At 38.7% G+C, this 22477-nt stretch overlaps 1 protein-coding gene across 14 annotated transcripts in view; it reads left to right on the forward strand.

The window, feature by feature from the left end:
* AKAP7 (A-kinase anchoring protein 7) overlaps positions 1 to 22477 on the forward strand; it is a 151708-nt gene that overhangs the window by 28669 nt on the left and 100562 nt on the right. For all 14 annotated transcript variants that reach the window (XR_011497658.1, XM_070496246.1, XM_070496243.1 and 11 more), the window contains 3 exons: positions 7760 to 7899; positions 16106 to 16242; positions 22296 to 22456. Coding sequence is in view for 13 of the 14 variants with exons in the window: in XM_070496246.1 (XP_070352347.1) it covers positions 7760 to 7899; positions 16106 to 16242; positions 22296 to 22456 (438 nt within the window). In the remaining variant the exon portion in view is untranslated. The remainder of the gene's footprint in view (positions 1 to 7759; positions 7900 to 16105; positions 16243 to 22295; positions 22457 to 22477) is intronic.

Here is a 22477-nt window from a genome sequence, read left to right on the forward strand (position 1 = left end):
AATAAAAATTAGAAAAAGCCCTTTAGATACATTAATTCATTGAACACATATTTATTGAGTACCTGCTACGTACCAGATACTATTATTGGTGCTAGGCAAATGATATAGAAGATTAAATTCAGTTAGTAAATAAATAAATATATGGAAAGTTATTCAACTTCACAAGTATCAAAGGATGCACATTAAAATATGATTGTAACTTACCAGATTGGTAATATCTTTATTGATTTAATGTCATACCCACATTGTACTGTTACAGACCTTTTAGAATGGAGTTTGTTGGAATCTCCAGCAATGTTCATACGTGTTATAGAACCGCTCATGAGATTCCCAATACAAGAATATAGTCTTACTTGTGGAAAAAAGTTTTACTCATAAATATGTGTCACAGTGTCTTTTAAATAGTAAAAATATTGGGAACACCCCAAAATGGCCAAATTAGGGAATGGCTGAGTAAGCTATACTAGTGCCTTAAATTATGTATTATGCATTTATATATTATGAAAATATTATTATTTTTTGATTAGCCCTGAGCTAACAGCCACCGCCAATCCTCCACTTTTTGCTGAGGAAGATTGGCTCTGAGCTAATATCCATGCCCATCTTCCTCTGCTTTATTTGTGGGACACCTGCCACATCATGGCTTGACAAGCATTGTGTAGGTCCGTGCCCAGGATCCGAACCAGGGAGCCCTGGGCTGCTGAAGTGGAGTGCATGAACTTAACTGCTGCACCACAGGGCTGGTCCTGAAAATGTTATTTCTGAAAACTATGTTACAGGCAACATTTCCTATATAAAATGCAAAGTGAAAAAGTAGGGGAAAAATGTATGTGTTATTTGCTTACAATTGTATAAATACTTTATGTGATCTGTCACCAAAATTCATAGTGATTGTGTTAAGATAGTGGGTTTATGAGCAATTTTTTTGTTCCTTTCTCTGATCTTCAAATTTTATGAAAGTTCTTGATTCTTAAATCAAGTGAAAGTTGTGAAAGTTCTTAAACTGTGGTGGCTAAGAGTGGGGACTGTGGAGTCAGACTGTCAAGGGTCAGAATTTGCTCCGACGCTTTCTTATTGTGTACTTTGAGCAAGTGTCTGCGCTCAATTTCCTGATCTAGGAAACTGGCATAATTGTAGCTATCTCTTAGGATTCTTGGCAGGTGTCAACTCATTAATGCATGTGAAGTTCTTACGACAGTGTGTGGCACAGAACTACCCTCTGAAAATTTGTATTAATTATCTCACCAAAATTTTTTGCCTAAATATAGTTGCTAAATTAAATATTTTAAAAAATCTTCTCCTTGAGAGCAATATTTTGAAATAATATCAGTGAATCCTTTCGGTACATTGCTAAGTGCTTTATATTTTCTTACGTAATCCTCACAGAAACTTAATGAGGGAGGTAAAATTACTTTTTTAAGAAAGTTTTAGTAATTCACCAGAGATTCTTCAGATAGTAAGGGGAAATCTGTGAAATATAGAAGGCAATATTCTAAGTCATATAATTAAGGAGTTTTGAGCATGGTTACTTCAAAGATTTTGACTGTTTAAGTAACAGCAAGAAAAAAGAAAAGAATGTCAAAACAAAATCTAGTTCATTCCCAGCCTTTTGGCTAAGAGCAAGTGTGCACACAAGCAACCAGCAACAACAGATGGACTAGCTAATTAAATTAATTTCTCCCATAACTCGCTCCCTTGTAGTTGTTTGATGGAATAAATAAAACTTTAGGAAAAATTAGGTAATTTACATAAAATGACATGTTATGCTTTAGGTAAAAAACCAAATGCATGGATCAGAGACTTACAGCCTTTGTCAACAAGACCAGATTCATTGGAGCACATTAAAATGGCTACTGAAATCATTATGAAAATTAACAAGTGTAATCAATTAAATTTATGAGGTGGGTTTGCAAGCTCTACTGCAACTGATGATTTTTTTTTTTTGCTAAACAATAAAGTTACTCTAAATAATCCAGGGAGAGATGCAGGGTGCAGGGCCAAAGCATTCCACATTTTGCTTCTATGGTCACTGATCTTTCATATTTTTATTAGTTAACTAGATATTATATGACCACTTTGCTCATTATATTTTCATATGAACTAAATAAAAAGAATAATAGCAAATTATATTTTAGAACTTAGATTATGATTTCAAAGTTAGAAATCAAATGAGGTTCAGTAAGGAAAAAAGGTATTTTATGCTCTGGCTGTACAAATAAACTTTACAAATAAAAGGCAAGGAAGATATGCAAAAAAGAGAAAAGAGATGTTGGACTCAGTGTGTCACAAGTTGGTCATAAATCAGCAGGACTCACTGAATTAAAAAGAACAAACATGTTACAAGGGTAAATAAAACCGTAGTATAGTAATAAATCTAGGATTCTTTTCTTTTTTTGCCTAGATCTCATCAAAATAATTTTAAACTTTGCCCTGTCTGGGATGCCTAACAAAAGAAAATTTTGGGTAATCCAGTGCAAAGGAAAGTGAAATAGTTATTACAGAAAGCTAAGGGAATTTAGAAAAACCCTGTATTTCTTTATTTTTACCAAGAGGTTGTATTCTGAATTGGGGTTTTACTCTGTGTCATTCTCATGATACGAGAATTGTTATAGTTGTCACACATTATAACTAATACTTCCGGAGATTATAATTTTCTTTCTGCAAAATGGACTTAGGGAATGTTTGAAGTGGCAAAAAGAAGTTGCTGCAAGAGAGGAAGACAGTTTAGTTTTATAGAGATAAGGTATAGAACAACTTGAAGTGCTGAAAACTTCAGCAGTCTTTTAAATACCATGTTATTAAGTCTGTTCCTCTTAGTATTGTTCATATTGAGTAAAAGACAGCAAAAAGCATTCTGTGTCTTATGTTCACAATAAGGAATACATTTTACACTGCCACCTAGTACGCTGTGTATACAAATAACTCAGGTTTCATGAAGCACTATTTGCACTTACCATAAGCAGTGTACTGTCTCTATTACTTCTGTTCTATCCCACTCTACCCCACCCCACCCCACCGTACTCCATTCATTTCCATTCCAGCTTTTAAAAAGTGCTTTTTTATTATCTTCTAAGTTGATTTCATAACACACTAGTGGGTTGATACTTGTGGTTTGACAAAGGAAAACTAGATTATAGGTTCAGGATTCTCTTTCTACTATGTTAATTTTGAGATGAACTAAAGGTTATAAAATCAGCTGGATTATTCGTTTGGACACCATTCTTTTGTGGTTGTTATTGTTGCTGAGGAAGACTGGTCCTGACCTAACATCTGTTGCCAATCTTCCTCTTTTTCCTTGAGGAAGATTTGCCCTGAGCTAACATCCATGCCAGTCTTCCTCTATTTTATATGTGGGTTGCCGCCACAGCATGGCTGTCAACCAGTGAGATTGGTCCACGCCCAGGAACCAAACCTGGGTCTCCAAAGTGGAGTGCGCCAAACTTAACTACTAGGCCACGGGGCCAGCCCTGGACACCATTCTTTTTTCAATTTCACCATGAAATGTCCTCATTGGTACAGGTTAGTATGGTTTAGTTAGTACAGTTAGTTAACTGTTAGTACCTTTATCACAGATCACAGAAAACTAGAACTGGAAGAGACCCCTAGCTGTCCCTTTCCTACCCCTGGGTTTCTTTCTTTTCTTTATTTTTTAAAAAAATATTTCATTATAGAAACTCTCAAGGATATTCAAAAGTAGAATAGTGGAATGAGCCTCATATATTAATCACCTCTTCCTCACTGGATTGTTTCGAAGTAAATCCCAGGTGTATCATTTTTAATCTGTAAATACCTTAGTATGTATCTTTAAAAGATAAGGAATTTAAAAAAAAATCCTTAATATATCTAAAATACCTTACCACACCAAAAAATAATGGTAATTCATAATCTCATCAAATATCCTGTCAGTATTCACATTTCTGTGTCATAATGTTTTAAAAACTGGTTTGCATCAGGAACCAAAGTCTGTGCATTATATTTGATGGCTGCATCTCTTCAGTCTCTTCATCTGCGGATCTCCACGTCTGGTTTTTCCTTATGTGTGTGTTTATTGGTGAAGAAATCAGATTGTGTAGAAGTGCCCATATTATGGTCATTTAACATGTTTCTCTGTCCTTTATATTTCCAGTAAACTGGTAATTAGATTAGGAGGCTTGATTGAGTTTTTGAAAATTGGCAAGAATGCTCCAAAAGTGTTTTGAATTTCCTGTTGTGGGATATCAGGAGGCAAAAAATGTTTGGTTGTCTTGCCTTTTTGTGATGTTAAGATTGATTGCTGACTTCCTGTCTTGTCACCTGATGCATTATTAAATTCCCCATCAGCTTTCCATCTCATGGGTCATCCATTGATGTTCTTTGGGTTGATCCATACTCTGTTAAGGGTTTCAAAATGCTGATATTCTAACTCTAGCCTTTTGTATTTATTAGCTGAAAATTTCTATAAAGAAGAACTTTACTTAGTTAACTGTTTCCTGTGTGACTATTTGGTTATAAGGAAAAGCTGAATAAATGCTTGATTTTTCCCCCCTTTATCTTCAGAGTTTTAGAATAATAGTTCTTTAGACTCCTCCAAAGCTGACCTGTGAGTTTTTGGTTTTAATTTTTCTTTTGAGTGTTATTATGAACTGATGGATTTAAACATTTTTCATGTACTCCACACCATTGAAGTTACTATTCTATTTGATGCTCAAATTGTCCCATCTTTGGCCAGTGGGGGGACTTTCAAATTGGCTCTAGAGACCTTCTGACATGGTTCCAGATGTCTTTGAATTTCTGGGTTCCTCTCGTACATGTTATGCCCCAGACCTAGAATCACCTATTTCTCCAAGGACTGACCAGCTTTTTAAGTTCTCAGGTAAAGAAATGAAGTGACATGATGGAAAGATTCTTGTTGGAAGACTAGTCTTTGGGTCAATGCCCTTTTCGTGCTGCCTCTATAGGACCGAAACAGACATTGCTAGTTGCCTTCCCAGCAGTGGACCGCTCCCTTTTTCCTTTTGTAGATTATTTTCCTCACATAGGCGTAGGTCAATAACTGCCAGATGCTGTCCTAGCTTCCTGCAATGCCTGGGGTTAGCCCTGTGTCCTGATTTGGCCAATGAGATGTAAGGAGGAGGATGCTGGGAACTTATTTAGAATTAGTTTGTAATTTTACTTAAAAAATGGATGTTTTTCTTTTGAAATTTTTTTCACTGTTACATTTAATTTTTAAAAAACTATTCAAGACTGCTGTATATTTTCCATACTCATAGAGGGTGCAAGTGGTCTGGATAATAAAAACAGTGGATAGTTTATAAATCATCTCAGTTTCTTTTTGGAGTCCTCTAAATGATCTTAGCAGATACCAATGTATCTCCCTGTTTAGCCCTGGGTTATATCTAATAATTATAATAGTTAATAATAGTGGTTACTTTGCACCAGAAAGAAGTCTAAGAGCTTTCATGTGTTACCTCACGTAATCCTCAAAATGACCCCATGTGGTAGCCATTATTATTATTCTCAGCTTATAGAGGAAGAAACTGAGATAAAGAGTTTTATGTGACTTATCTAAGATAGTACCACTAGTAAGTAGGGAAGCCAGGATTCCAACCTAGCCACTCTGGTTCCAGACTATATTAAAATTGGCTTCCATTTCCAGAGGACCAATTTACTAAGAGCAGATGCAAGTGGGCTAAAAATGTATTTAGAAGTGGATTTGAAATATGTGATACTTCATTAGCACATTTGTGGCTTCTGTTTAAAATTACTACATTGGTTCATGTTACTACAATCAAATGTAGGACTGTTTCTCAGATGTATAAAATTACATGCAACTCAACAACATTGATTTGATTTTCCATATTAAAAAAATTGCATAGAAAATAAAACCTAGTGGCATCATATGAGGCAATTCAGATAATTTTCATAATACAGATGAGAATGCTGTGTATTTTTTCTTAGCAATAGAATGTTTCAAGTTCAACAAGCTCATGTGTATCAAAGAAGCTAATCATAATTTATATTTCAAATATGTGTGTTCTCTGTTTGTGAAGCTTTATCATTTTAACCACATTAATCATTAGGCACATTGTTGAGAAATGCGGTAGTGAAATGGATGCACAAGCACGCCAGGTAACCTTGTCTTAACTCATCATGATACGGGTACACCTACTACCGAGGTCACCTTGCTCTTAATTCACCCCTGTCGTCTAGGTCTCACAAATATGTGTTAGTCCTAGAAAGACAGCATGTCTATTTCCACACACCCTTAGTTTTTAAATTTTAAACATAATCTACTATTTTTCTTAGAAGTCAGTATTTTAAAATACTAGTTGTGACATTTATTTAAAAATTGTTTCCTATTAATATTTTCAAGAACAACAGAATAGGGACACTTGCTTCTGCTCTTTGGTTTTATGTGTGGCGGTAACTACTTATGCTTCGAGAGAGAAGCAGTTTGATCCAGCAGAAAGTACACTGGAAGGAGAGAGTTAAAATGTCTAGGTATCAGATCAGACTCGGGGACAGTGAGCAGATTTTAAAAGTTTTTCTTCACTTTTGTTTCATCACATGTAAAAGAAGGAGTCTAGTTAGATCAAGGTTGTTTACGCACACAGGCCTTGCTGTTGGTTCAGCCTAGACTTTTCCCACAGTCCTTCTCGAGGCGTTGTGTGCAGGCTGTCACCATGGTCTGTTAGAGTTGCACCCAAAGATGGAACCAACCTTATAGGACTGAATGTAAGGTAAAGTGGTTCCTCCCTCCCACCCCTTTCCAAAATCATACCTCAAAAAAATAATTATATTTGAATTTTTACAAAGTTTCTATGAGGCACTTCATTTTGAACAGTAAGCTACTGTTCAAGAAGACACAGCCTGAAAACTCAATTAAGGGTGGTTCTGCATGCATGTGGAAGGCCCTGAAAGAATCTGTAAAAGGGAGACAATGGCATTTCACACTGATTTGGTAATTATTTCTGGAGGCATAGCTTCATAATTAGAATTGTTGGGTGTTGTAAATGAGTCTTTTGAGGATGACTTTAAAAAGCAGCACACTAAGTGCTTCTCAAATTATCTATGGTCATGGGCCAGTTTTTTTTTTTTTTTCTGAAATTTCCCATTGGTTGCCAACTGATGGTTTTTGGAAAATACAGTAAAAAATGAGTGATTAGAAAAATGATGTAAAAAAATGACCTACAAAATAGAAACCAAAATTCAATGGACAAAATTACTTTGCCTAATTGCTATGAAAGCTTCTACAGCAGTCTTTTAATTTTTGCAGCAAGTAGTTTGTAGTTTGACATTGACCACTAACCGAACTTTGAGTGGCACTGTTACAAGTGGTTATGTTATAGAAGTCACAAATATACATATACAGGATGGGTGAAAAAATGATCTTTCCAAGTATCATGAAATTCATGCGTTGGGGAAGAGAATGGTTATTAATGGTGCTTTAGATTAGAGTCAGTGCACTGTGGCCTGTGGGCCAAATCTGGCTAACCATCTGCTTTGTGAATAAAGTTTTACTGGGACACAGCTGTACCTGTTCATCAATGTTTTGTCTACAGCAGACTTGGGTCATTTCAACTGAGACCATGTGATCTGCAAAGCCTAAAATATTTCCTAGGAGGTCCTGTACAGAAGAGTTTGCCAACTCCTGCTTTAGATTTGAAATGACTATTATGAATGATTGCTACTTATATGGTACTCATTTCCTTTTTGTTCTGACTAAATTATCTTTGTTTAAATGCGTAAGACATGTTATTGTTTGTCTTTTTCCCTCCAGTCCCTGATGTACCTCAAAGAAATTTGGAGAAAAATAAAGAAAATGAACGGATCAGTAAAGAGCAGATAAAGAAGAGGAAAAAAAAGCGAAAAGATTATCAACCCAACTATTTCCTGTCTATTCCGATCACCAACAAAGAGGTGCTCTTTTTTAAAAACTATTTTTACTATGAAGTTTTATTCTAAATTGTATTTATAAGTTACACTAAAGGCTTGTAAGCCCACTTGTTCTCAGCTGTTAAGAGTCTGTGGTGGTGTTTTAGCTGAACCATATCATATAGGAAGTAGTTTTATTTATTTATTTGCTGTGGAGGATTTGCCCTGAGCTAACATCTGTTGCCAATCCTCTTTTTTTTTTTTTTTCACGTGACCTGCTGCGACAGCATGGCCACTGACACACAAGTAGTGTAGGTCCGTGCCTAGGAACTGAACCTGAGCCACTGAAGCAGACAGCTGGGAACGTAACCACTAGGCCACTAAGCCCTGAAATAGTCTTATTTAAATAATAGAATATATTTAAGCAATAATCTTGAAAAGCATTGTTTAAACAATCATATTTAAACAATTTTGCAAAAGCCATTTGGAAAAGTCTTGCCAGAGGGCTGGTCAAAGATTCTAAACATTTATTCACCATAACAGAGGAACTGTCAGAAGCAGGGAGCAGTGACCAGGTAGAAAAAGATTCTGAAATTCCTGCTGGGAAAGTGGCCTGGGATTTCTTGCTGCTTAGTCCTGTTTATGGTAATGATTATTGTAACATAATTTCGTTAAAAATTACTCGTTGTTGCACCAACTTAATATTGCACGATAAACTTGGTAGAACTCTATTAAGAATCTGAAAAATTAATGTGGTTTGAATAATAGGAAATGGGACCAGCCAATTGGCCCATACTAAGAAACCCTCGTATGTGGCTGAGAGAGAAAACTACAGTATCTAATTAAAGCGAGGAGGTAGGAATTAAAATGCCATAGGAAAGAACTCCTCACTTGAAAGACTGTTTTTACATCTTGGCCCAATTTAAGATGCAGGTCTGAATTTCTGTTTGATTGTGGGCTGTGATCTTTTTCACTAGGCACATTTTCAGGTTGCTTCTCCCGTTATTTCACTAGAGTGTTCCTAGGGAATGCTAATGAATTTTTAAAAATCAAAGCAAACGAAATTGAAATCAAAGAAATAAACATCAAAAGAAAAAAAATAAATTCTGTTGGGGAATTCTAGGAAATATCTAGTCTGTGAGATACCGTTTAGCTGGGGAGAGAAGATGTAGGAACAGAGAAATTGTGTTAGCTAGTAATACCAGATTTTAGAATTTGATGCAGTAAAGAATCATATTCTGATTTTACTGATATATTCAGGTGTTATTCTACATGAACAGTGGAATAGTCCTTAAAAGTGGTCAGGTGATAGAAAGTTTAGTGTAGTCAGCAATTATATATTATATGAAAATACTTGCAAGTTATTCAGACAGATGTTCTCTGAAGTTCAGGGTCACGTGTGCATTGGGAATTAGAAGAGAGCAGGAAGTCAGAGGTGGTGCCGCTTAACTGAGCAGTCAGGCAGGAGCAGGTCCTGAGGAGACTGGATGTGAAATAGGCAAAGTGACTTCTCCAGCGACATGGGATTTGTGATTGCAAGAGACACCAGGTTCTTTATTTTTATTTTATTTTATTTTTTTGGTGAGGAGGATTGGCCCTGAGCTAACATCTGTTGCCAGTCTTCCTCTGTCTTGTATGTGGGATGCTGCCACAGCATGGCTTGACAAGTGGTGTGTAGGTCTGCACCTGGGATCCAAACTCGTGAACCACAGGCCAGTAAAGTGGAGTGCTCAAACTTAACCACTACGCCATCGGGCCGTTCCTACTAGGTTCCTTATTTTGATTTGTTGCGTAGAGATTGTTCCACTTTAGAGTCTGTTGCTATAGAAGTTTGTGAGCACTTCTATGAGTTGCTGTGAGTGGGCCCTTCATTGGCTTTCTCCCAGCACACCTCCATCCTTGGCTCCCATGGTGGTCTCAACAGCAGCTCTGCATCACTTTTTCAGCCTGCCCCACCCCTCCTAGCCCTGTTCTGGCTTCTTGCCTCTGCCAGTGAAGATGGGTGGGGTGATGTGGTGTGGGGTGGGGCAGGTGGGGCAGGTGGGGCAGGGGCCCGAGAGGCAAGAGCATAGAGAAATTCTTTCCTTCCACCACTTGGTTCAGGATTGGGGCCACAAAGGTCACGGGAGGAAGGGGGTGGGAGAGAACTGCCAGTGACTCTTAGTTTTCTCCCTGGACGTGGCTGTGGCTTGGGTTTCTGCTTCCCAGCTTCTGGGAGGTTGTGTAGAAAGTGGGAAGAGCACAGGCCTCAGAGTCAAGCGCACCTTGTTTGAACACTGGCTGGGTCACAAACCCCACTGTGGCTGTAGGTCAGGTCACCTAATTTCTCTAGCTTCAGTTTCAGCTGTGAAATGGAATTGATAATGATTATTTTCCAAGCCCAAATCTGGACATGTCATCTACCTGCTTAAATACTTTGGGGTTTCCCCAGGGATGTTAGGATAAAGACAAAGGCTTTCCTGGATTCTGGAAGGTCCTGCATGGTCTGGCCTTCTCCACTTCAGCCCTTGCTCCTTCCGCTTGAGCCCCTCCGGCCTTCCTTGAACATGCCGGGTTCCCTCTGCTCCAGGACAGCTTTCTTTGGCTGAGAGTTTTCTTTCCTCTCCTCTGGGTTTTGCTAATGCCAAAATCTTAGCTCACACCTCTCCACCAACGACCACCCTGACTAGGTCACCCCCCCACCAAAAAAAAAGGCTCACAGTTTTCTTCTTGTCACTTGTCACCCTTGCAATTTGACACTTGTTAGTCTTCCTCACAGAGTTTTTCAGCTCATTCCCAGTACCTGGAACAGAGCTTGGCGAGAGTAGGGGCGCACACACAAAATGCCGTCATTTCAGGATGGAAGATGTGTTTCTGGCAGACCAAGTTGCAACCAGAACGTTTACAGATAATAAATGCAATGGTACAGAAGCTGGTTTCATAATATAGGTTCCATAGCAGTTTGTTTCCCAGAGAGCAGGGTGACTTTTCATAGTGGGGAATACAGGTTTTAAGTAACCTGGAAACCAAATAATTTAATATTTCCCTCTCAGAGACTTATTTGTAGTGAACAGAAAGTTCCATACAAATATGGGGAGGAGAGGGAGGAGTGGGACCAGGTTAGGAGATAACATTTGCATGTTTTGTATGCACGCCTTTTTTGTTTGTTTTGAGGTGTCTAATGTTAGTTTGCTTTTTAAACTACTTAAGAGCTGTTGGGGGAAGGCCTGGGAAAGAAGCGGCATTTATAACGCTCTTTCAATGGGAGACTCGATTCCAAGTTCCAACCAACTGATGTGCAAACAGGCTCGGAGCCGCACATTCACAATGGGCTGCTCTACTTTTGGCCTCTACTTGTTGGCATCTAGTTTTAAAGAAAAAAGTATTCAGACCGACATGAGTCCTTGATTTTTAAACACATTCTTAGGTCTTTGGAACTCTTTATTAACGGAAAATCATGATTTCATTTTTTTTTTTTTTAATTTTCTTTTCCTTTTTTTTTTTTAAGATTTTTTAATTTTTTCCTTTTTCTCCCAAAGCCCCCCAGTACATACTTGTATATTCTTCGTTGTGGGTCCTTCTAGTTGTGGCATGTGGGACGCTGCCTCAGCGTGGTTTGATGAGCAGTGCCATATCCGCGCCCAGGATTCGAACCAACGAAACACTGGGCTGCCTGCAGTGGAGCGCGCGAACTTAACCACTCGGCCACGGGGCGAGCCCCATGATTTCATATTTTTAAGAAATAGAATTGGAAAATGAATTACAATGGCTATGTAAAAATAATCTAATTGCAAATATATGAATATATGTGTTTCTCTGTTACCTGCAATTAAACATTAGTTTAACAATAAAAATAAAGAAGAGGGGCTGGTCCGGTGGCGTAGCGGTTAAGTTTGCATATTCCACCTTGGTGACCCGGGGTTCACTGGTTCGGATCTCGGATGCAGACCTATGTACCGCTTGTCAAGCCATGCTGTGGCAGGCGTCCCACATATAAAGTAGAAGAAGATGGGCACGGATGATAGCTCAGGGCCAGTTTTCCTCAGCAAAAAGAGGAGGATTGGCAGCAGATGTTAGCTTAGGGCTAATCTTCCTCAAAAAAATAAATAAATAAAATGAAGAAAAAAATTTAATGGAGTAATGATAAATCCTAAATGTTTCTTAACTGGCTAGAATTGCTAAATTATTAGTTCTAGTTGGATTTACTCATATGTTGGCTTTATACACTTTCTTATGAGAAGCAGTAATATAAGGTAAGTCAGTATTGAAAAAATGCACAGAAAGAATCAGAAGCTGATTGAAATTAGGAGTGTATTAATTTTTTCTGTAAAATAATGTTTTTATACTAATGGCAAAATATAATTTTCTTTAGAGGTTTTAAAAGACATTTGTTATATTTAGTTCTGTATTTCATCATTTTGTAATGTGAAAATTATTGGTTTTATAAAAATATGAAAGTAGATTTGTGCCTTCTTTTCCTTTCTGGGAAATGTAATTGTGAAAGTATTTGATATCATGTATGTTGAGCACTTGGTGGATGTAGAAAATTTTCCTCCTATTTGAGGATGGTTTTGTACTCTTACTCCAGTTATTGCTATGTCATCAAGTATTCAAGTTCTTTCCATGATTGTAGACAAGCAAGAGAAATGAGAGTATTCAGCTTTGAAGAAAAGTTAGGTAGAAAATTGATGTGATAATTCTGTTAAATCTTAATGAGGCAGCAAATTTAGGAACAATGTGTTTTAACAGATTAGAAAAATTCCAAAAATGATGTCCAAGGGTGAGGTCAAAGACATTCTCCTACTGTGTGCTGGAATGAGACTATTCTCCCTCATGCACACTAACTTTAAGGCACTTGCTTTGAATTCGTATATGCTTTGAATCAGTTAGAAAGCTTAAAAGATATAAAAATGAATTTTCTTATTGTGTTGTTTTTGGGCAGTGCAATATGGCATAGTGGTGAAGTTTAGAAAATGGATGTCTATTTTTATTCTCTAAATACAGAGAAATTACTCAATGAATGAAATATATAAGATTTTAATAAAGCTTTTATTTTTAAAAGTTTCTTTCAATGTCATATTTAAATATGCCTCTGTAGTATTAGGTTTTGAAAATGTGTGTTGTGCGATATTGCCAATGGCTGGGGATTATGATGACAGATAAATTCTAATGGCTTTACAGAATTTTAAACAGTAGCAGTACAAATTACTTTCTTTTGCCCTTAATGACATGGGTACTTTTTAAAATGACATACAGAGAAGACTCTGAAGTGGTTTTCTTTTTATCTTTTAAGAATGTAATTAGGAATAAAAAGCACTTAAAAAATCTTAAGATGGTATCTAGGAATATATAAATTAATCTGCAGCATCAAAGCATAGTTAGAAATGTATTACTTGATTAGATTGTCTTCAGGATTTTCATAGGTTGAGGTTAATCCTGCATTATAAGTACTCTGAGACTTCAGAGAAATAGTCTTCAAAGTGTTTTACAGTTTTTAATTTGCAATTTTGCAAGCTACTGGATAATTCAAAGATACGAATGGTCTAAAACTATTTTACCATGTAGGACATTGCACTAAAATGTTGAATGTACAAATGGATGGAATTTTTTGAGCATTGCACTGGATTTATATGTAATTAGTATTTGAGCTTAGAATGAGGACTGAATTTTCATGAAAATGCAAATACTTTACCCACTAGGTGCAAGTATAGCAACCCCCGGTTGGGACGACCACAATGTCTCCAGGTATTGCCCGTGTTCCCTGGGAGGCAGAATTGCCTGGGTGGAGAATGACTGATTTTAATAATTGTGGCTGTGTTGCATACCTTACGTTAGGTAAATTATATTTGTAGATCTTACAAAGTACTTTCAGATAGCTTGTCTGCTTTTAACACAACCCTGTAAGTTTGGCAATGCAGATTTGACATTCCTATTTTACAACTGAAGAAACCAAGACTCAGTGAGAGTAGTGACTTATGGGGTCACACATGTGGCCAACCTGGAATTAAAATCCTGGATTTCTGACACAAGCCCAACACCCTTAATTTGCATCACTCTGTATTATAGAAAGAAGTTCTCATCCTACGTCACTTGTTCATAATCAGTTAAACCAGAATTACCATCTGTACCAGCTAAGATTTGAAGATATAATAGTATTGTTTTGAGGTCTCACATTTTTGAGCACCTGTGGTTTACTTGACCCCAGGCCTCGTCCTTTCCATAGGGACCTGAACTCTCTTGAGCTGCTTTGTTATTCCTGACAGCCACTCTTAGCACACTTCATTGCACCTGAAAAAAACCTCGAAAATTCAGATTTAAAATCATTGCAGAGTAATACAGACTTACAGTAAAGGCCTTTTTTTTTGAGAGGGCCACTGTGTTCCATTCCGCAGTATCCAGTAAGACTTCCTAGAAATCTCTTTTAAGTGTCTTTTTTGCCTTCATGTTTCATTTCTTAGGTGAGCACCCACATCTCTGTTCCTCTCCTTGTCTCCTCTTGAAGACAAACAAATTCCTTGTAGCTCTTACTCCATCACTCTCTAGCTGCCTCTCTTCCTCCTGCCTCCTCCTCCTCTATTCCTCTCTTCCTTCTGTGTCTTTCCTGCCAGGTACCTCCTTCATTTTTTCTCGTGTGTTGCAACTTATTCTCTTTTCAAGTTCCTTTGGTGTTTTGGGTATATGATCTTGAAGAGATTTTTTAACCTTCTGTGTTTCAATTTATTTTAGTGGAGATAATACCAGTATCTACACTGTAGGATTGTTGAGAGGCTTCAGTGAAATAAGCTGTGTCAAATGCTCACTGTGGTCCCTAGAACCTAGTGACTGCACAGCAAAGGTTAGTTACTGCCCTTGTGGTCTAAGTGTTGTTTTTATTATTGTCACCAGGCACTGTGGTGAGACATGGGGTAGAAGAAGTAGACATTGCTGTCGAGGAGTTTAGAATTCAGTTTTATCCATATGGAGGAGAGGAAACTCGGACTATAAGATCTTTGTGTGCTCTTATGTTAGGAGCATTGTATTTATTAGGCTATCAGTGTTCTTCTCTTGGGCGTCATAGAGGTGGCATCTTGCCTTGGGAAGTATTATGTTAGTTGATATTATGTAACTTCCTGCCAGGAAGATGCCCTTTGCTGTGTTACTCTCCTCCAGATTACCAGGAAGACAGAAACACTGAGGTTATTTTGGGTGACGTGGCTTTATTGTAGAGATGCCTGGGAAGTCACATCTAGGACAGCATCTCGTGATTTGCCCAGTCACATTCTGCAGATAATGGGAACTTTGTTGAGGATAAAATAGCTACTCTAGTATCAGAACTGTTTGCTGTGCTCAGGATTCAGTTTTTTCTCTTCTCTGCTGCCCTTTTGTGGACTCTGCTTCTGTGGCCAGCCCCACCTCTTCTCCTTTTCTCTCTGGCTAATTCTGCTGCCTCAGGGCTTCTCGTACCTCAGGGTTCTATGCCCTCTCTCTTCCCTGGGTCGGGCTCAGTTTGCTATTTCATATTCAAACTATTTTCCAATACACTCACCTTTAGAGGTTGCCTAAAACTGGATCTCACTGGAAATGGAGGAGGGAAGAGGCATCATTCCTCTTCTTGTTTCAGGGTTGACCCTGAGAGGGGAAGGCTGATGAGGGAGCAGGGATTTCCCTTGGATGCAGATTGTAATGGTTTTTCTAACATATGTGATTGGACTTCTTCGTCCCTCCCCATGGTTATGCCCCTCCTCATGTGTCTGGAAAGATGACAGGAGTCATTCCTGTTGAAATTATTGCTGTGCTAAAAAATCTTAAAGGCCACGAAGAATGGGTTCTCACACACATTCACTTGGGGACAAATCAATATTACTTGCAACAGAAATGGAATGTTGTCTGCTGGTTTGACCTTTCTGTGACAAGAATAAAACTATTTTTAGGAAAGATCATAATTATTGTGAGTCATTCTGTATGTTCAAGGACAAGTTTCTGAAAAGATGCTTGGTCGTTGAAGGTTGTTCCACTTAAGCAACCAGTGACCCAATCTGTAAAATAAGGGTGTTGAGGTCAATGCTCTTAAGATAGACAAGCATTCTGGGATTTTTTTAACTTAGACATCCTATTAAGCTTTGCAGGTCATCCATCCACGATATTTGAGAACAAGTAGACAATTAAGCATTGATTGGTTGGAGAATCTTGACATTGTTCTAATTTTGGTTGTTGCTTATTTTTCTTCTTGATTTACATTTTGCCGTAAGGAAATTTTGCTTACCTAATCTCTGTTTTGTGTGTATGTGATTAGATTACAAGAGGAATTAAGATCCTTCAAAATGCAATAATAGAGCAAGACGAGCAACTGACCAAAGCAATGATCAGCGAAGGTTCTTTTCATCTTACCCTGCTAGTGATGCAGCTGTTAAATGAAGGTGAAGTACACAAGTGAGTAATATGTTTTTCTTGAATATTGTTTTCCAGATTACTACTTTAATATGAGTAAACATAGCAGAATCCAAAGAGGCGTTGAAATTCTAAAGAAGAAGTCTTCTTTATTATAATTTATTCTAGTTAATAGTCAACGCATGGAATTAGCTATATAAATATTCCTCTTAGTCTAGACTTTGTAACTCTGTTATTTTTACCAATGGTGGCCCTTGCCTATGTGGTTGTTTTGTCCGTGTTAGCTGTGTAAGGACTCTGGAGCCTTACCATTTAGATCAGGAGTCTAGCACAGCACAGCCCCTCTTATTAGCTGCCTGATTTTGGGCAAATCGTTTACTTTTTATGTAGATGGAGAAAATAATAGCATCAAGACATGTAAGAACTCTTAGTCTAGGGCCTGGCACCTGGTGGGCACTTGATATTATTGGCTGTTAGAGCTGTGGTTCCACTAGGCCAGTGGCCAACTTCAGTTTGACCTCAGTTATTCTCAGGGTACATGAACTTCCCTCCCCACCCTCAAGTCCAGAGTTGTCCATAAATGTCGAGTGTAAGCCATTGGTTGCTCCTTTTCAACTCGGAGTGGAGAAACCTCGGTCCTCCCCAGTTATCTGGGATGCTCTTTCTGTACTTAGGATTGCTTCTTTCCCTGTGACCTCCTGTAGCGCCTTCTCGGTTAAGCTCAAGCTTATGCTTTTTGGAAAACCAAAGCCAAAATGGATTGCAGGCGATTTCTGTTTTCCATCCTGACATTCCATCTGGGCCGTGGCAAGCATATTTCAGTCTCTGCTCCTTAGCCTCCATCACCCATAAAAATATTATTTTATGTTATTCTCTATTCTCTAGGGAATTAAGAGCAGGGCTTGAATTGGGAAGGGGATAGGAAAAGGGAAAATAAAAGAGAGAAAACAATAAATTAGTACCTCAAAACATACAGCTACATTATGATTCTTGTAGTTATGTCTTTTAACAGATAGAGCTGCCTGTCTTTAGTTTTTTTTTTTGGTGAGGAAGATTGTCGTTGAGCTAACATCTGAGCCAGTCTTCCTCTGTTTTGTATATGGGATGCCGCCACAGCATGGCTTGAGGAGCAGTGTGTAGGTCTGCACCCAGGATGCAAACCTGCAAGCCCTGGGCTGCGGAAGTGGAGTGCACAAACTTAACCACTACGCCTTGGGGCCAGCCCCAAAGCTCCTGTCTTTAGAGATCAGTCTTTTGATCTGTCCCAGCCTGATCTGCCCAAGAGCAGGTCTCGAGCACTCTGCAATGTCAGAGAGGGCTAGAAGATTTTACTTGGCTCACTTTCACTGGTCACTTTGCCAATCAGAAATAAAAATAAATACTCTGATGCTCTTTGAAGAAGAGAAACCAAAGAAGGTGTAACGCAAGAAAATGAAAGCCAGAAAGAGAGGAGTGGTGCCCTGTCTGTGTTAGAATGGTGTATCAGTCAGGGTTCTCCAGAGAAACAGGACCAGTAGGATGTGTATCTATGTGGATGTCTAGATACGTTGATATCTCTCTATATCTGTATCTGCATCTCTAGCTTTAGCTACATGTAGAGAGACTTATCTTAAGGAATTAGCTCCCGTGATTGTGGGGGCTGGCAAGTCCTCAGTGTGCAGGGCAGACTGGCAGCTGGAGACCCAGGGAGCAGTTGATGGTGTAGTCTCTAGTCCAGAGGCTGTCTGGAGGCAGACTCCTTCCTTGGGGGACCTCAGTCTTGTTTCTTAAGGCCTTCAACTGATTGGATGAGTTTTACCCACATTATGGGGGATAATCTGCTTTACTCAAAGTCTTCTGATTTAAATGTTAATCACGTCTAAGAAATTCCCTCACGGTGACATGTAGACTGGTGTTTGACCAAAAACTGGGTATCGTGGCCTAAGGTGACAGATAAAATTAACCAACACAAATAGCAAGAGCAGCAGGAAATACTGAGCTGGGGCGGCAAGTAGGAGAGACCGAACCAGCAGTAAATTCCAAGAAACTTCAGTGTGGGCAGAGAAGCACAGACAGCTTGGAGGAGGGTTGCAGGTGGCTGCTCTGAGGCTAGCTGTCCAGGGTGGGAAGGAGGGTGAGGCCTCTGTGGTGCTGGGCAGAGTGAGCAAAAGTGGACACCATGCCCCGGCTCCCTTTGGTGTTGAGCGTTCTGTCCAACCCTGGCCGCCACCAGTGTTGGAGGAGAGAACCAGGAATGATAGAGACACTCATGTTGGCTTGGGGTTCTCAGGATGTAGCAGGGTAAAGCTCGAGCTCTTTAGCAGTTCCTGTTCTACTAAGCTGGAAGAATGTGGTGCCATCTAGGTGGCAGATGAGAGTGGAGGAAGATTTCTAGCAGATGGACCTGAGGTAGTTCCTTCAGTTCCTCATTGACTATCAAGACATATAGATGGATCTAGAAATTCCCTTGTGCCCTGGTGGGTGGTCTTGGAAGTTCAGAGAGAATTGGTGGAAAAGAAGAAGCTGGATGAGGAACAAGGACACTGCTGAGTAACCATGCTTATTGATCAGAGACTCTGGCAGGAATCTTGTGCTTCAGCAGTACATGCTGGTACAATGCCCGGAAAGAACAAGTGTGCTCTTGTGGATGCCAATATATGGCACCCAGGGATGCAACCAGACAGTCCCCCGAAACAGGGATCTCTGAGGACCCAAACAGCAAGCAGACCAAAGACTTCTTCACTTCTCTTACAAGACTGTGCTGGATTCCTTGGGACGGACAAGGGAGAGGGAAGGCGAAAACAATCCTGAAAGGAGATTTGAATTAACTGAATCGTTGTACCCCAAAGACGCCTTTTTTAAACCAGGAAAGACTGAGTTACCATTGATTGGTAAATTTACAGACATGGGTCTGGGCTATGACATGTGTATTTCAGTCTCTGCTCCTTAGCCTTCATCCCTCATAAAAACATTATTTCATGTTATTCTCTAAACACTGTTGTTGAGTCAGGTGGCAGAGAAATGTCATCTCTCTTATCCGTATGAGGAAACCAAGAGTCCTAGGAATTAAGCAAATGCTGGTCAGTGGAGAAGCCAGAACTGATCAGTTTTCTTTTTTATTCCATGGAGAGTGTGTGTGAGATGGAGAGGCAGAGGGAGAGGGGCGGCATGGGGACAGGAGGGAGAAGAGAGCACAAGTGCCTGAGAGAAGTGGGAGAGATCAGTCTGCTGGAATATGAGTGGCCTCCTGTAGCCCAGTGGCCTCTGCTGAGGTGACACGTAACTGACGAGAAATGCTGTTACGTGGTGTGCAGTGGGGTTGGGGCGAGGGGCGGGTATGTCCCCCATGTATTGTAATGTTTACATTTCTCAGTGGAGGTGGACTGCCTTCTCTAGGAGACCTTTGAAAATTCGGGGGATGTTTTTGGTTGTCACATCACTGAGGAGTGCTATGGGCATTTTATGGGCAGGCAGCACTCTCACTAAACCAGCTGTGGTGCATGGGGCCGTCCTGACCTGGGAAGCATTGTCCTGCCCTAAATTGCAGCCTCACTTGTCAAAGTTACCGTACAGAGCACAGGGGCGCTCTGAGGTCTTCAGCGCTGGGTTTCACCTTGTCTGTCTGCAAATACATTTCAGTTTTGCTTAAAAAACTAAATGCCTAGCAAGTCCTCTCTGTGTTTGAAGAGTTAAAGTAGCACTCTCATGCTACTTTATGATACTTGGAGTGGTGTCTCTACTGGAAGATGATGCTGGATGCTTGCAGGTTAGTAATGACTCTTGAGTGAGTTATAATGAAAAATCTAAGAAATAATTAAAGTTTGCTATACAAAGATGGTATCTTGCAATTCAGCTAATATTAGCTGTCAACCATGTGCAAGAGACTGAGCTAAGAGCTTTGGGGAAAAACAAATATGAATCAGGAATGGATCTTGTGCTCATTGATTATACCGTTTAGTTGACGAGATACTGTATGAACCCAAAGAACTATAGAAGAAAGTAAAAAGTGGTATGTTTCATAAGATGTGAAATATTAATGGAATTCCAAAGGAGAGAAGATTTACTTCTAGTTTGGGGAACCAGGGAAGTGTTTTGGGAGAAGTGACAACTTTTGAGTGATGGTGAGATTCAAGGTGTGGCCTCACTTTGGGCAGCCGTATAGTGAGAATGACGCTGGCTGGGTTTCTGGTAAGACATTATGAAGGATTTTCTAAGTCTTTAATCTGTTATCCTATACTGTGTAATATGCTAGACATCTAGATTGTCAGTTTCTTGTCCTATATTCTTACTTTTCAAAGTCTAGTATCGTATTTTAGGTGTTTGATAAAGTATTGATCAATGCTTTGGATGTGGAGTGTGTAGAGACATGTTCTTTAAATCATGAATTTTTTCTGGAGATATCGCCTACGGTCCTTTGTGTCCGCACATTGTAGAAGGAATAGAAACATATCAGGCCAAACCTAGTGCTGATTTGAAAAGATGGCTGTCCTGTCTTAATTTGAAACACAACCTTTGGGTCTGAACTCCAGTTTCAGAATTTTTTTCCTACATGCATGTGCTTTTTACTCATTTGAGTACATAAAGAAATCCTTCCATAAACTGCTCTTGAAAAGATGTTCTATTTAAAAGAATTTGAAAGTTAATGATACTTACCAATAGACGCAGACTCCTCCTCACTCTATGGTCAATGACATCTGATTAGGACAAATGTACTGATTTATGCTACTAGAGAACTGAAAAACTGGACTGAGTTTAGATCATCTGTATTTCTTTAAAGAAAAATGGAATATTGAATTCACTGTCTCTGAAAATCCCTAAGCTTTAGCATGGTCTGTTTTAATATACAGTTTCATTTAAAATGAGCATCTTGAATTCCCCCAATTTCCAATGGACGAGCCAGAAGTGGCTGTTCTGTTTTCGCATGCTTTATCTCATGGTACACAGCGAAGGACAGTCTTGCAGTAGAAGTGTGTACACTGTGTCTTTTCCGATGAGCATGAATATAGTTAGGAAAGATGGGATTTAGGGTGTGGATTTGGAAGTACAATGAGAAATGCTGACATTCCCAAAGGTATTTTGAAGTGTTGTACCTTACATTATGACAGAGAAATGAGACTCCGTATGGAAGCTGGGGATGCAAATCAGTTAAAACTTTATATGAAGACTAATTTAAAATTGGGAAGATCTCAAAAAATACTGAAAAACTTTTTTCACACATTTGACTTGTAATTACTGATGAAAAAAATCACTGATGAAGATAATTTAAACTAATGGTGGTTCACTGGAAGGGTGTTTTAAAGCTCTCTCCACAATATGAGAATGTACTTAATTCTTTTTTGGGTAATTGCTGCCCTCTAGTGAGATTTTAATTTTTTGCTCTTAATAAATACCTACACCAAAATTCTCTTCAAGATGGAAATAATTGATCCTAATTTTCAAAATATTCCAAACCTGATAATGTCTAATTTATTAGTATACTAAACATTTGTTTTTATAAAGAAAAACAATGCATTTGAGACACACAGTAGCCCTATAGTCACATAGGCCAAACAGGAATGACAAACTTACATAGCTGCCATTGGTAAATATGAACTTGTATTTTATTTGAATCCAAGTACAGTAAATTCTCTTCTTATGGAGACTTATATTTTAAGAGTTAACGTACATTAAGTTTTAGTAGAGTGCCTCGCAAATAGTAACTACTGTATAAGCATTAGAACTTTTAGCAACAATTTAGAACCTTCCTTATAATCTAATATAAGCTCTTGTAGGTAATCCATTTTGGAATGTATTATCAGTAATTTTTTTTGAGTTGTCCGTGCAGTATTTCCTTGGTTAAAAACTTCTTGGTGAGCTATAAAATTGTATCTTTCATGTCTTTAATATATTTTATAATTAGGTAAAGATGTCATTCACTTCTCCCATAGTTTTTGTTTAAAAATGAGTATTAGTTAATTTTAATCATATAGATTAGATTTTGAAGGTATTTTTGAGCTTTAAAATAGTACAAATATCAAAATTAATTTATCTCTCTAGAACTGATTACTTGTCTTTTGCTTGGTTTTGTATATTTTATTACTTGGTATGTTACTGAAAAATATATTATCTCTTCGCAGTGGTATTGATGCTCTTTGGGAATTAAAACCATTCGTAGAGGAAATTCTCCAAGGAAAAGACCTGACCTTGCCCTTTGAAGGGGTTGACACATTTGGGAATCAGGTCGGCTTTGTGAAGCTGGTGGAAGGGGATCACGTGAGGCTGCTCTTGCAGATAGCAGGTAAGACAAACACCAACGCAC

Source organism: Equus asinus, chromosome 24, assembly GCF_041296235.1.
Source record: "Equus asinus isolate D_3611 breed Donkey chromosome 24, EquAss-T2T_v2, whole genome shotgun sequence".
NCBI classification, from domain to species: Eukaryota; Metazoa; Chordata; class Mammalia; order Perissodactyla; family Equidae; genus Equus; species Equus asinus.